Source organism: Serinus canaria, chromosome 2 (assembly GCF_022539315.1).
Source record: "Serinus canaria isolate serCan28SL12 chromosome 2, serCan2020, whole genome shotgun sequence".
Taxonomy (NCBI): domain Eukaryota; kingdom Metazoa; phylum Chordata; class Aves; order Passeriformes; family Fringillidae; genus Serinus; species Serinus canaria.
Genome location: NC_066315.1, coordinates 16,978,153 through 16,992,576, shown reverse-complemented (window position 1 = coordinate 16,992,576; position 14,424 = coordinate 16,978,153). Strand labels below are relative to the sequence as shown.

The window sequence follows — 14,424 nt, the reverse complement described above, 5'->3', positions numbered from 1 at the left end:
CAGTGGCACATGGCTGTGGCAGATGGGTGGGTGGAGAACTGCATGTCATTCCAGTATGAGTCTTTGCCTTTTTGAGTGCCAGAAAATCATAAGGGAGGACCCTTTTCTACCACTGTAGAAGATTCCTAAGCACCTCTTTTGGTACAGCTATGCATGGCCATCAGAGTTACAGCTCTTTAAAACAGATTTTTATATGAAGCAAGCTTTCTTTTAAGTTTTTCTTTTCATTGGTTTAGGTATGCAAGATTTCCTTCATTCTTTCCCACTCTTTCTGCTGTCTGAAAATCCAGACTAAGAACTGAATATTGTAAAATTCATATATTCTGAACCATATAAAAGTACAGCATGGAGGGGACCTTTGGAATTTATTTGGTCCAAACCCTTGCTCAAACACTATTAACTGAAATGTTACAGGTTTGTATTTTCAATTGAAGTTTGAATATCTCCAAGGATGGACGTAACACAGACTCACTGTGTAATCTCTTCCAGTGCTTAACTGAGTGGGAAAATTTTTCATTTATGTCCAGTAGGAATCTCCTGTCTTGCAGTGGGGGTTTTTTGCCTCTCATCCTTTGCTGTGTGACACTAGGAAGATTCTGTCTTCTCCACCCCATTTTAAGTAGCCTCAAGCCTTCAGTTTACCCTCCTTTTAGTTGCCTGTTTTTGCACATAATATTTGCATTCTACAGATACAGGCACTGAAAAAACTGCTGGTAAGGAAAATACCTCTAAATCACACGGGGACAATAGAATAAATGACTAATAATAATTTGATGAAAATTGCCCATGTGCAAAGTTCTTACATTTCTAAGTTACATCCCTGTGGGATAGCGAGGAATATCTTCCCTTCCTGTGTCTCACAGGCTGGACATTCCAAGTGTCTGTCCCTTTTAAGCTGAGTATATTCAAAGCTAAATGGGGGCTTCCATCTCATATAAACCACAAGAAATGTTTCTGTGTATGCAAGAGAATGTGTGTGAATGTATGGGGGTTTCTAGCGTGGGACAGAAAAATAGAGTTATGATCCTGTCCTCCCAGAAGAGGTCATGTCTCGTGACAGGTGAAAGGTCATTTGATTTGGAGAGTGGCTTTGACCTTCAGGGTAGGGAGCAGCCCTTCCCTGGGGCAGAGCTCAGACAGACTCATAGCTCCTGCTTATGGCTATCCCAAGTTCTCTGTGCATTTGTTGTTCTTTGCTTAGTGCTTGTCATCAAGTTGTTCTGAGGAGATTTTACCAAATGCTGTAGAGCAAATGGCACAGACTGATCAGCTGTTTGGTCACCTAAGTTCACAATGTTTGCAACAAAGTAATAGCTACCAGTACCTCCCTTCTCTAGATGCTTCACTCAAAACTGGAAAGATCTTTTTTTAAAAATTATCTCTGTTGCCTTCATGATTTCTTGTCATCCAAGCATTTCAGTTGACTTAACTTGAAGTGAGCAGCTTTGCTAAGAGGCTTAACAGTGTTTTTACTGTGGACAGCATGCTACTAAGAAGCAGCAGGTATCATAATTATAAGGTGCAATATTTAACAACACCCCAGGAAACTTTCTGTCTAGCAGTACTGCTAAATAACATTTATCCCATAATCCCCCATTAAAGGATTGTATAAATCAAGGTTCTTTGATTTTTTTTTTTTATGATTTAGGGTTTTTTACTCCTATAAGGCTCTATGGATTAGATCTTGATCAACATCCCCAAGGATAATTTATTTTCTTTTTACTCAAATTCCCAAGGATGCATGGTCCAGCACTATATTGAGCAGAAGTATTGTAACTTTCTGTAGCTTCTTGTTTTGAGATAGAAAAGCCAGACTCATTAGAAGAGGGACTTTTTGAGGTGTGTATGATACCTCTGGATTGAGTACACATGTGACTTGATAACTGAGTCAGGAGAAAGAATCAGCATTTAGTTATGTGCAGTTTTTGGGACATGTGACAGCCCCACCTCCAAAAATGCACAGTAGAAATAGGAAATTAGGGCAGATACAAGATTTTACCCATGATGACAAAAATAGAACAAAGTTAATACTAACCTGTGTCATCCTTGTCGTCATTGTTCCCCCTCCCACCCACACAGCGTAGAGCGCAACCATGCAGTGTCTGCCATAATCTCCTTTTCTAATTGTGGTTGTATTCCAGTAATCCCTTTTCCTCCTTATAGCTGCTTGCATTCTAATACCCAGCCTTTTTTCCCCTCTTCCTCCTATGCTGGTGGTCTAAGAAAAATATTTATTGTCTGACATAAGCGAAAGTAAAGCTTTTTGACATGGAAGAAACATAAGAAAAGTCGTCCTGTGTGTGTTCAAGAACCTGTGTCTATAACATCCTCAGATGAACTGTGTCTAAGCAGCCACCCTGTCCTGGGAGTTGGTGGAAGGTTTCCATGGTGGTAGGGCTGAGTTCTGGGTTCTTTATTTCAAGACCTTTTTAGCTGATCTTTTATATACCCAGGTTCAGTTTTTGTTTTGTCTAAAATAATCACAGTTTTAGGTTCTTACCTTACCTGATCTTTTCAGTAAGTTTTATCTTACAAAGCAGATATTTATCCCATAATGAGGATTTGTATCTTATTAGAGTAGTAGAAAAATTAGTTAGAGCAACATGTTAAAGAAAGGGAAAATTATTGCTGACCCAGGCAAATAAGCTCAGTGTTGGCTTTACTGCCTAAGCATTAAAGAGGGTGATTTCTGAGGTGTAGTTTCTCCCTTCTTCTGCCTATGAAAAGAATATATTAATTTCTGCATTGGTTTTCTTTACATTGAATAGGTATACAGCTCTGTGAAGAAAAAAGATCCATCTGTTAGGGCAAAATATAGTATGAGATAATGAAGAAAAATAATTTGAAGAATATCATATGTGTAATGTATTTCACAATTGGTTTGTTACTTGTCAGACAGTTTCAGTGCTCTGAATTCAAGAGCTTTAAATTAACCAGAATTTTCATAATCCTTTTGATTTGATTAAATATGTCAGTGATATGCCAAAGTTAAAATGATAGAAACCCTGAAAAAAAAAGTCATTGTGAAAAAATAGCTAACTTGAAAAAGTCAGTGAAGAAGGCAGACCAGCATGGCTAATGACAATAAATGAAATCCTGCTTGGGAATCTGATCCTTATCCAGCAAAGCATTTAATCCCATGATTTAAGCATATGAGTTCTTCCCTCTCTAAGCATGCATATTGTCCCACTTAGGTAAGGGTGAGGTTAAGAGAGTTCCAAGACTGTTGCCATAGAGCTCTCTGCCCCTGTCAGACCAGAGCCTTTGCTGTCCTGATGGGGGACACATCTTGCAATAAGAGTTATGTATTTAATGGCATTTCTGTAGGCACTGCTGTGGTATAAGTTCAGTGCAGCCTAGGGGTTTCAAAGGTAGTCAGATAATTGTTGTTATGTTTGGGTACAAAAGGATAAAAAATGCTTACTGTAAGGTGCAAGTCTTTTTAATTGCAGCCCAGAAAAAATGTAGGGGTAAAGAAGAACAGATGAAAAATACAAATATAGAAAAGAATCTGATGTCTAGAATTCTGCAGTTGAAAGGTTTTACTGGTAAATTATGCTCTTGCTATGAATGTACTTCAAATGTAGTGCAAAGGAATTACTGTTTTGTGCTGCATTGTTAAAATATCTTACATGGAAATTTAGTTTCATGTGAAAAGCTACTAGATGATAATACTGTGTAAGAATAGAAGTTTATTTTACTGTTTTATTGGAAGCAGCTACTCCTTTACAGAGGCAAATGGCTCTTCAATCAATGAGTATTGTCAGGTGCATTATGAATAGTTTAAGGGCTTAAGTGCCGATTTCATCTTTGCAGACGTGTAACTCCTACAGTAGTAAGTACCCACTAAAGTTACATTGTTGCTTCTTCCAGCAGAAAAATTGTGAATTATAAAAATGAACATATGAAGTACTGCAGTCTAAACTAATCTGATGGCAATGTGTGCTCACTATCATTTCCAGAGAGCAAGGCCAGGTCTCTTCTTCCCACATATATGGGACAGGACAGGGATTTGCAGGAGCCTGGCTGGGTTCTCTCCTCTGGAGAGTGTGAGAGGATTGTCCAGAGCAGACTGTGCCTCTACATCTGGAACAAGGAGCTGACAAAGTTGATGCAACAAGTGCTATAATTAATCCTACACCCACAGCACACCTCGTTTCAGTGGGAGACCTTTCTTTCCACAGTGCTTTCATCATATTCCACTACGCCTGTGCCTTGTGTATCACTTCTCCCTGTGCTAGGAATTAAGTGCTGCTTGGCAAAAAGGGCAGCTTTACCCTTGGTAGATTTCACCCTGGGGAAATTTCTCTGCTGCCTGTCTTCTGATGCCTTAAATCCTTTTTTTTTTTTTTTTTTTTTTTTGTGCATAGCATTTGTACCTGAGAATTGATGTTGTAATAATCTGCATTGGCAGTGAGTTCCACATGAAGAATATAAGAAGCAATTAGTATGCCCCACAAAACATGCCTTCACAGCTAATTTATTGCATTGTAATCTACTTCTGTTTCAGTGAAAAGCAATCATGGATATATGAAAACAAAGAGATACACTGCTATACTTGTGTTTGGACAAGAAGAATTAAATGCAGAAAGTAGTGAAAAATAATTTGCCAAAATTGCTGTGTATGTTGTTTGTATAAATAGTAGACTTAAGGACAGATTTGTAGTTTGTCAGTTTAGTAGAATCTCATTTGTCTACAGATACAAAAAAATACTGAAAATGAAAACCACATGGCTACTCCAACACTCCTTAATTCCTTTTTGTATTCCCCTTATGTTTTGTAGCTGTGCAATGGTGGATCTGTGACTGATCTTGTGAAGGGATTTCTGAAGAGAGGAGAAAGGATGAATGAGCTTATAATTGCTTACATTTTACGTGAAGCTCTGATGGTAAGATAAGCTTTCAATGAAAGGACAGTCAATATTCAGCTCATACATTTTTCTTTAAATGAATGAAAATCATGTCCCCACTAACACAGCTCACTATCTTGTATTATAGCAGTGTTTAATGAAATCAAGCAATGTGTAATTAGGATGGTTCTTTTTAAGCAAGCAAAGTAAATAGCAGTTAATCTGTTCATTTCACTATTAAGAGAATGAAAATTGATTTCTGACCATTGATCAATTTTCTTGCAACTACAGTTCAGCATCAAAATTGCGTTTCTTTTAAGAAATAGCAGAAATGCCATCAAAATACTGTTCAGCCTCCTATGTCTGGATCCAAACTATTTTTAAAGTAAAATAATCCACATATCCAGCAAATTCAAATCCTGCTACAAGAACTCGGTTCTGCTCATAAGAGTCAACTTTCTTTATTTATCATTTTCTTACAACTAAAATTTTACTTTCTCTGGTGGAATTTAGGTCTTAGTAGTTTTCTTTGAGTTTATGCTCTAAAGGTATTATATGTAGGTTTATAGTGATATTCTTCTGCTTTCATCTTAAAATTTCTATTTGTCATCAAGTGGGGCAATGAAAGAATATTTTTCCTTGTCATGTTGCAAGTGGTTTTGCAGTAAGAATGACATGCCTGTGGTTTTGGATTTTAAAAAAAGGTTCAAGTATTTTTCATACTTTTCCCATACCTTGTTGTTTCTGCAAATGTTATATGGAGAACAGAGCTGTTGTTAAAAGTTCATGTTTACATCTTGCCTTCCAGGGACTTCAGCACTTGCATGAAAACAAAACTATCCACCGTGATATTAAGGGAAACAATATCCTTTTGACCACTGAAGGAGGAGTCAAGCTTGTGGATTTTGGTATGTTATGTTTACTTACATATGCAATGTTTTACACCTGAAGTATGGAAAATAGAGTAAATAAACCAGAAAATATTAACTGTGTTAATTTTTTGTTAAAATTCACTTGGATAACCAATGTTAATTTTTAAAACTTGATAGATATTTTAGTAATTTTGGTAATGCTGTTTAAATAGCATGGCTAAAAAGCAGGAATTATAATATGGTGGTGGTAAGTGCCAAATGTCTTGAGGCACAGAGTAAGTGAAATAGTAAAGCAAGAATATAGGATTCAAAATAAGGTTGGTGTTCTGTTCCTCCAGGAACCACACCCTGGTTCAATGAAATTAGGGGCTGATAGTAAAAAGCTTCATGTTTTATATGAGAGCATTTAAAACTTAATAGGTATTGTGAAGAATGGGAGAGCTCCCCCTCAGACGCATATACTTCCTTTATTTGATTTAAAACAAAACAAGAGATATTTGAAGGCAGCAGAGGAGGAAATATTATATAGGTAATCCACCCTTTCTAAAGTCTGGGAAGACAGATTTTGGCAAATCTAAATCTGAGAATTGGCATTAAAAGGGTCAGTTGAAGCCTGTTAGGCCTAAAAGGATTCCCGAATGCTCCCATCTTTGGTATCACCAGCGAAAGGGAAGAGGAGAGGCATGGATGAGTGGATGCAACCTCTTATTTATCAGCAATACCACACAGTCATTTGCCTAAAAGGTTAGGTTTGACTCTTATTTCATATGAGGGGTATAAAATTTGCAGTGCTTGTTGTTATGAACTGTTATGTTCAGGTAGAACACTGCCTTTTTATGTTAAAAATAAATTTACTGGTCACTATTTCACAACACAGCAGACAACTGTAAATATATTTAATTCAGCAGATGGAAAATGTTTGTTTTTCCTTTGCCCTCCTATTTTGTTAATGATTCTGTATATAACAACTGTTTAAACTAATCATGGGATTTTAACTCCCTTTCGGGCCAGTGGGTTGTATTTATGGAATTCTCATGACTTCACACACAAATTCCCAAAACTGTTAGAGTTAGTAATTATTTTGAAACGCCATGTATTTCTTTTATATTCCTCAGATAAAATCTTCCATTGAAAAATCTTTGTATTTCCTAAATTATCTGCAGTATACTTACTAGTATTTTCTGGTAGCCTGGAAGTTTGTTGTGAGGCAAAAATCAGTATTTTTGCACATAGGCTTTTAATTTGTTATGGAAAAATTTTAAGGTGCTGGAGGCAATTAGAGGATCAATGCTTCTGAAAATTAAATCACTTATGCAGATATCAAAACTTACAAGCTGTAGGGATGAGGACCTGAATTCCTTATTCCCCAGTTACTGCAATCTCCTGATAAGGCTGTAATTGAAAAATAATCTTCAATTCTTGTGGGAAAATTGTGATGCCAAAATACAGATTAGAACATGCACAAGAAACAAATATACCTACACACACATTTATGTGGGCTCAAAAGGGGCCTGTAATAGCTGCTGTCCATCCTCTGAAAGGAATATACAAATGGTACTTTAACTTCAGAGTGGATTGATATTTTTCCTGGCTTTCCCCCACCTCCCCTGGAAGAAAAACCATCTGAAGCCAATAATGAGTAGTTTCAGATGGAATAAATTTATAGTCTTCATAAAATCATCATGGAAGATGTACCATTCACCATTCAAGCAGCTGCTTAAGGTATTCAGCTGGGTTTTGTGGGATTTGTGTCTTCTACTTAAGGAGATTTAATCCCACATTAATCAGATTCCAAGATCATTTTTTAGCCAGTTGATGAAAATCTCTCATGTTGGCATTGCTACAGACTGTTGTACATAAACATTTATTGGATTGGGGACTTAAACTCAGCCATCTTTTATTATACAAGTCTATAAAATTGACAGGCTACAGAGTAAGACAGACATGGAGGTATAGTGTCCTTTTCACCCAGTAAATACACAGAGGAAGCAAAATTTTTTATTTAGGCTGAACCAATTATTACATGGGGCAAACAAACACAAAAAATTCCAAGCCAAATAATCACATCACCCTTTCTAGCATGCACACAGCTTTTCTGTGTGGTGAGGGGAACAGAGTCAGGAAGCCAAGGACTCCTTCAACTACCAAACACACATGACCAAGGCAGTGAGCCTTTCCCAAGATAACTTTATCTGCACCATCCTCTTTCATGCTGGATGCTGATGAGGTGTTCCTGAAGAAGCCTTTGCTGTCCTCCTCTGATACTGTTTATGGTGATTTTCTTCTAAACATAAACCCTGTGTCTAAAACATGGGTTGTGAAGTGCCTTAAGGAACACAAAACTAGAAAAAGACCTATTCTTAGTCTGTGTGTGCTGTGCAATCATTTAGCTTTTTTTTGTCCTCTTTTTAAAGCACATTTAGGAACATCTCAAGAGTCATAAGTGAAAAAACAGTTACCTTCTAGTGAATTAAATCATGTTTGAAAATGGCTTTTTTCCCCTTCATTGCTTTTTTATTCTTTGGACTTGGTGTATAGTGTTCTGCCATGGTGAGTCCTTCCTTGCACAGCAGTACAAACTTTTCAGAGCTTCATTTTGTGACACAATTTATACACATTGCTTTGTGGCCATTGTATCATAGGTATTTATGTATGCTGGGACCATAGTTTCTGAACACTGCACAGTCTGTAATGGATAACCAGCACAACACCCTTATGGAGAAGTAAATTACTTTAATTCCCAGTTAACAGCTGGGGATCTGAAACTTTGAGAGATGGAGTTGCTTGAGGTGACCCAGAAAATGTAGAGAAAAGTTCTTCCAAAATCCAGGCTAACTCTCTGAACAGTTTGCCTTTCTAAAGGTACTGATAGTTAAAGAGATAGGCTTTGAAAGAATACCACCAGACCCATGCCTCACTCAGTCTGCTTTGAAGAATGAAATTTTTGCTTTCCCTTAAAATTCTGCTGCAATATTGTTTAATGACCCAGTAACATTCTCATATCTAAGAAACAATCCCAATATAGATTAATGATTAAGTCAGGTCAAATACCTAGAGGAAGCCTAGAAGAAAGTTGGAGAGAAACTATTTACAAGAGCATGTAGGGACAGGATAATTGGAATGGCTTCAAACTGAAAAAGAATAAATTTAGATTAGATATTAGAAAAAAAAAAAAAAATCTTTGCAGTGAGGGTGGTGAGGCACTAGAACAGCTTTTTGCCCAGAGAAGTTGTGGGTGCTCTGTCCCTGGAAGTGTTCAAGACCAGGTTGGATGGTCTGGATGGGCCTCTGAGAAACCTGGTCTAGTGAACAATGTCCCTGCCATGGCAGATGAGTTTGAACTAGATGATCTTTAAGGTCCCTTGCAACCCAGGCCATTCTGTAACAGCCCACAACAATGCTTCTGGAGCTCAATTGCTTATCAATGAGCTGTCAGATAAAGTTTTAGTTTAAACTGTCCAAGCCACAAAAAATTTGAAATACTATTACCAGGCATTCTCTGGTCTTGCATCCATCCAGTATGATAATTTTGATTAGCAGAGAGAAACAAAAATATTTTCTTTGTAAGACAAGGCTGACTGAAGGCAGTTTCACTACCTGAACATTTGTGGGAATTAGCTCTTAAGCTGTTCTGATAGAAAAGCTTTGAGGTAGGATTTTCTGCCTCAGAATTGCAGCAATTAGGCTTCAAGCAAGGAACACCCTCTACCACGTTATATAGTTGCATTATATTCAAGTGTAGCTGCTACGTTTTCAGTATAAGATAGAGATTTGATAGAAAAATATGCATTTACATTAGCTTTGTCATAGCACTTTAAAAAGTGACTGCTATGTAATCTGGTGTATAGAAAGAACTGGAGGCAATAAGGTGTGAATTAAATTCTTTTTCTGATAAATATTCCTAATTATATTCAGTTTCTTATTACTGTTCTGTGAAGAAAGTCTTTTACATCTGTTTCTGAACTTTGGTGGCACGCAGCAGATTGATGTTAAAAGGACAGATTTCAAATGAAATTTTAGCCTCTAAAGGTGCAGGAAATTAATGTAACTAAATTTAATGAAATTAATTTAATGCCAGATACCTTTTGAAATTGAAGTGACAAATTTATATGCAGACTTTTCTGCCTAAATATCTAAGTGTCTGATCTTTTTTCATCAGGTCAAAAACTGGCCTGGAGTCACTTGAACACATAGCACACCTCATCTGTAGTAAAAATTCATACATTCATATGCATCTCATATTGTGCAACCAATTTCATGGGATACTAAGGGTGTAACATCATACTTGCTTCTTTGGATAGTCCCTCTCAATTCAGTTTCTTTTCTTGAAATCAGGATGCTGCACAGGGCCTTTCATGCATTAATGGCAATCTAAGCCACAGCTCTATAATGTGCAGTTTCAAAATGGGAGACGAGAAATTTAGCTTTATTATTATTGTTGTTGTTGTTGTTGTTGTTACTTTAACTTTGGTCTGAAAAAGTCTGAGTGATATTTCATTTGAAAATATTTGAAATTATTTCTGAAATCCCCTGCCATTTCAATGCTTCTGGGAGCTCAAAAGCCAGGGATATTCATCCTTATATTTTTTATCAAAGAGGATCCTAGAGGACACAACTCCCTATCAACAAACTAGACAAGTTGCTGGTGTCTCAGAAGCCATGGAGGAAAGAGCCATTTTTCCACTAAAAGTTATGTGAAGCACCTATGATCACGTGGCAAAGTGATTCTTTTAGCTAAAAGAGGAGACTTTAATGCTGATGGAAAATTTCTCTTTAGCTATATTTTTGAGGATTGACCTTTAGGTTGATAGTCTTCAACAAGAGACAGGTAGCTCATACTTCTTCAAGACTACTGAAACCTGCTCTCCCAGACTAGAAATATCTCAGACTGAGCAGCTGTTGCCTTAGAAGTGTCCAGAAAAAAATATAAATTATACTCCCCCACTTAAGAAATGCCTATTTTTCTAGCAGCACTGTTTCTTTCTGAAAGCCATGCCTGTCTGTGCATCAAACATACTTTCATACCACATGTAATTAGACCTTTGCTGTTATTAGCAGGAAAGGTCACTGGGAAAAAAAGTCAGACATCCAGATGGATATTAGAAATATTCAAGTACCTGTAAGGAAAATAAAATGTGGGTGGACTCATTAAATCTTTAGAATTCAAGCCTACTTTTAGCCACAAGAGATCCCATGATTCCTCATAGTTTGCCCAGTAATGTAACTGTGGGGAAGGGGATATTGGAAAGGGTTGGCCCTGTCCATTTCCAGTTTCTTCTTAGGTGTTTTGCTAATAGTACCTAAAGCTCTCCATCACTAGAGGCTCTGGATAAGCAATACATAGGAAAGATCTATGGTTTTTAATATGTAAAGGAGGTTCCAGTGGAAAACATGGAAAAAAGGTAATGCAATCTCACTGCTGTTGGCAGATGGTGGAAAAATACAAGCTGTGTTGCTGCAGTTAATAGAATGTCTTCAAGTGTCCCTTTAGCACTGTGGATAAATAGGTTGCATAATTAAAACATGTATTGTAGTATAGATGGGATCTATAGTGAAGCTAGGGTAATTTCCACACCTTAAACACACTTAGTTTGTATTTTTCTGCTTTTGTGTCAGTGTTGGATGTAGAAGCTGTGTGTGAATATTGTCTTGGCATTCCAAACGCAGTTTCAGATATCCCACTTTGCATATAGCTAGCACAGTTTTATCATGGACAGTAGCCAGGGTCAGCTAGGAATTTACCCTGAGTACAACTCATTGGGGGAAGAATGAGTTGGGGAAGGGAATATATATTGCTCTATTTAGACATACTGATATCCTTTGTTTAATACTTGAACTATTGCTTCTATGTAGTTTGGGAACTGACAGAGGTCAGCTTTTGTGTTTGAAATTTAATTGGGTTATTATTTTGCTGTGGAGAGAATGATCATTCTTCTTGAAAGCTATTTGAAGAATTTCAAAGTTAAAAAAAAAAGAAATCTTAATACTGGCATTCCTAGATGGCCTTATTATTATTATTATTATTATTCAAAATTTCAATTTGGTGAAACCAGTCAATGGCAAGACACTGTTTCGGTAGTGTATTTTAAAATTCATTCTATGTTTACTTTAAAACATATTCATAATTTCATTTGGGCAGTACTAAATGCAACTATTAATTTCATAATTCAATTGAGTCATTAAAATAAGTTTTTTGGGTTTTTTTTCCTCTAGAAAGAGTTGTTCTGCCAACATCCTGTATTGTCTCAGAGGTATACCACTTTTCCTTACAAATTATGGACTGTTAGTAGTGCTTTACCACTACTAGTGATCAATAGCAGTTGAACAACATGAGTTAGAATACACAGGAGTTTCTGTTAAGTATTGTTCCATGATATCTATGCCTATTCTGATACAGAAGTACAGGCCAAAATATTTAAAATTCTGTGAACGTGCTGAAAATGTTGAATTTATGAAGTGTATCTGAGCCTGCAGCTGCTATAATGACAAAGCAAGAGAAGTAGAATCAGTAACACTGTACAGAATGTCCAAAACAATGGAGACAGTCTCCAAGAATAATGAGTCCATGATACAACTGCATCTTGATAATTCCATCTCTTTAATTGTTCAGATCTCCTAGTTTTCTGATGCATGAGGGAGTTTTCTGCTGGTCTGGTGGGGAAAAAGGCATCTGGAATCCCTGGTCAGAGGCTGGGCAGGGAAGCCTGGCACTGGGTGTCATCCTTTCACCACAACACTTCACCGGCTCTCGCATTGTCTTGCTGTGACACAGTGCTATGGCCATTCCTGACATGACCTAAATGACCACAAATAGCCTTGTTAGAGGCAGTTTGTTGGCTGATCACAGCTCAGCCTGGCAAGTGTCTGGGCCATGTGGCATTGCAGAGGCCAAGAAGGCTCCCAAGGACTGTGCTCAGATTGCACGTGGCACAAGTCGGACTGCAGCAGAGGGAGTCTAGAGCCATCTTGTGCTCAGAGAATTGGTTGAGAAGTCAGTTGTGAGTGATCCAAGTTTGAATGTTGGGGCATTTCAGTTTCTGTCGCTTTTAGTATATATAATCATTTCCAGCTTTGCATGTCCTGCTGACATTGAAGAGGAGCTCAGCATGACCTTGAGTAGTATTCCAAACTTTTGTAGATGACTTATTCTGGAGTAGTCAGAATATCCTAGTGTGTTCTTTTGTGCTTGCACTGCATTAGCTATAAATGCTGTCTGAATCATTCTGCAAAAATGAAACAATTAATTAATTTAATTTAATTTGAAAGTTCAAAAATAAAATCATTTTCTTTCTGCCCTTAGCTTACTTTGAGCAATGAGTCATAGCAAGACTTGTATTTGTCTTAGTCATTCTAGCATACATCCATAATAAAGCTGTCTGCTTCACTGGTTCAGATCAAAACCAGGCTGTTATTGTGTTGTCATTTCTGCATAACATATAGCATGACATTCCCATGTTGCTGCTAAAATGCAGCAGGAGACATGGCAGAAGGCAATAAAAGTAAAAGACTTTAAAGAAAGCTTTCTTCATGAGCAGCTTGTCAAACTGCTTTGAACCCAATCAAAGTAATAATTCCAAATTTTTCAACCCAGGGTTAGCAGGGATAAGATGGATTGCATTGACTTGAGCTGTGAAGCTTTTTCATTGTTGAATGTTTAATTCTTTGTTGAAGGCTTAGTCCTGAAAATTTTTTTGGGGGGGCATGTTTGAATGAAAACCATTGTGCTGTCCAGTAATAAAAAACAGAAATCATGTGGCCAAATGCTATATCCAGGATAAGCTGTTCACTTGGTCTTTCAAATATTTTCTTCTGTTAATTCACATAAGGATGTCACTGGTGGCTTAAGCGTTAAAGAAGCATGACACTGAAAGCTGGTGTCAGATGCCAGAGACACAAGAAGTGAGAAAATAGCCCTTTCTGGCCAGCAAAGACTTCCACTTGGTTTTGTGATGGGTCACGAAACAGTCATCTCTTGAGGTTATTAGAAACTCTCTGGTCTCATCTGGGTATACTAAACCCCATTCATTTTTTACCTGAAAACTTATTTACACTGGAGTATTCCAGTCCCGAAGAATTTTAAATATTCAGTTCCAAGCATAGGTGTTTCTAGGATTATCATAACAGGAAAACCGTGTCATGGAACAATGAGAAAAATCTCCAGAGTTTTGCTAGTCATACAGGGAGAAAAAACATCCTTTTTGGGTGTCAAAGCAGCAGTCAGTTTGAAATGAAAGGTATAAGAAAGGCAGCATCTGAGAAGGAGGAATTTCCTCACCATCATACTGCACCAGATTGTGTGTAGCTGTACAAGTCCCTGAGGCTCTAGAGAAGAGTAGTTCTCCTATCCGAGTACATCTGGCCAATTGTGCAACAGGACAACAAATGTTCCTGTGCATCCCTTTCAGGAAACCAGCTGAAGCCCTGAAGCATGAGATTTGATTAGAATCATTGGTGGTGTGATGCACTGAACTGGCAGGAGCATGTGGAGGGGAGTCTGGTCACCTGCTCTACTGGAGGCCCAGTCTGTAAAATGAAAGATCTTGGATTTATTAAAGACAGTTGTATTAAACCCTTTTGTTTAAAAAAAGATTATGTATCTCACAAATGTTGTGAACATTCTGCCTTTTATTTAGGGCACTGTTTGTCATTTTATTATCAGCATGTACCTTTTAATGATTCTGTCTCAGATTTAGGATATTAAT

General features: G+C 37.4%; 1 protein-coding gene across 1 annotated transcript in view; it reads left to right on the top strand.

The window, feature by feature from the left end:
- The window catches only part of MYO3A (myosin IIIA), a 105,907-nt gene that overhangs the window by 18,205 nt on the left and 73,278 nt on the right, over window positions 1–14,424 (top strand). The window contains exons 3-4 of the mRNA XM_030228286.2: window positions 4,785–4,889; window positions 5,659–5,758. Coding sequence (XP_030084146.1) covers window positions 4,785–4,889; window positions 5,659–5,758 — 205 coding nt within the window. The remainder of the gene's footprint in view (window positions 1–4,784; window positions 4,890–5,658; window positions 5,759–14,424) is intronic.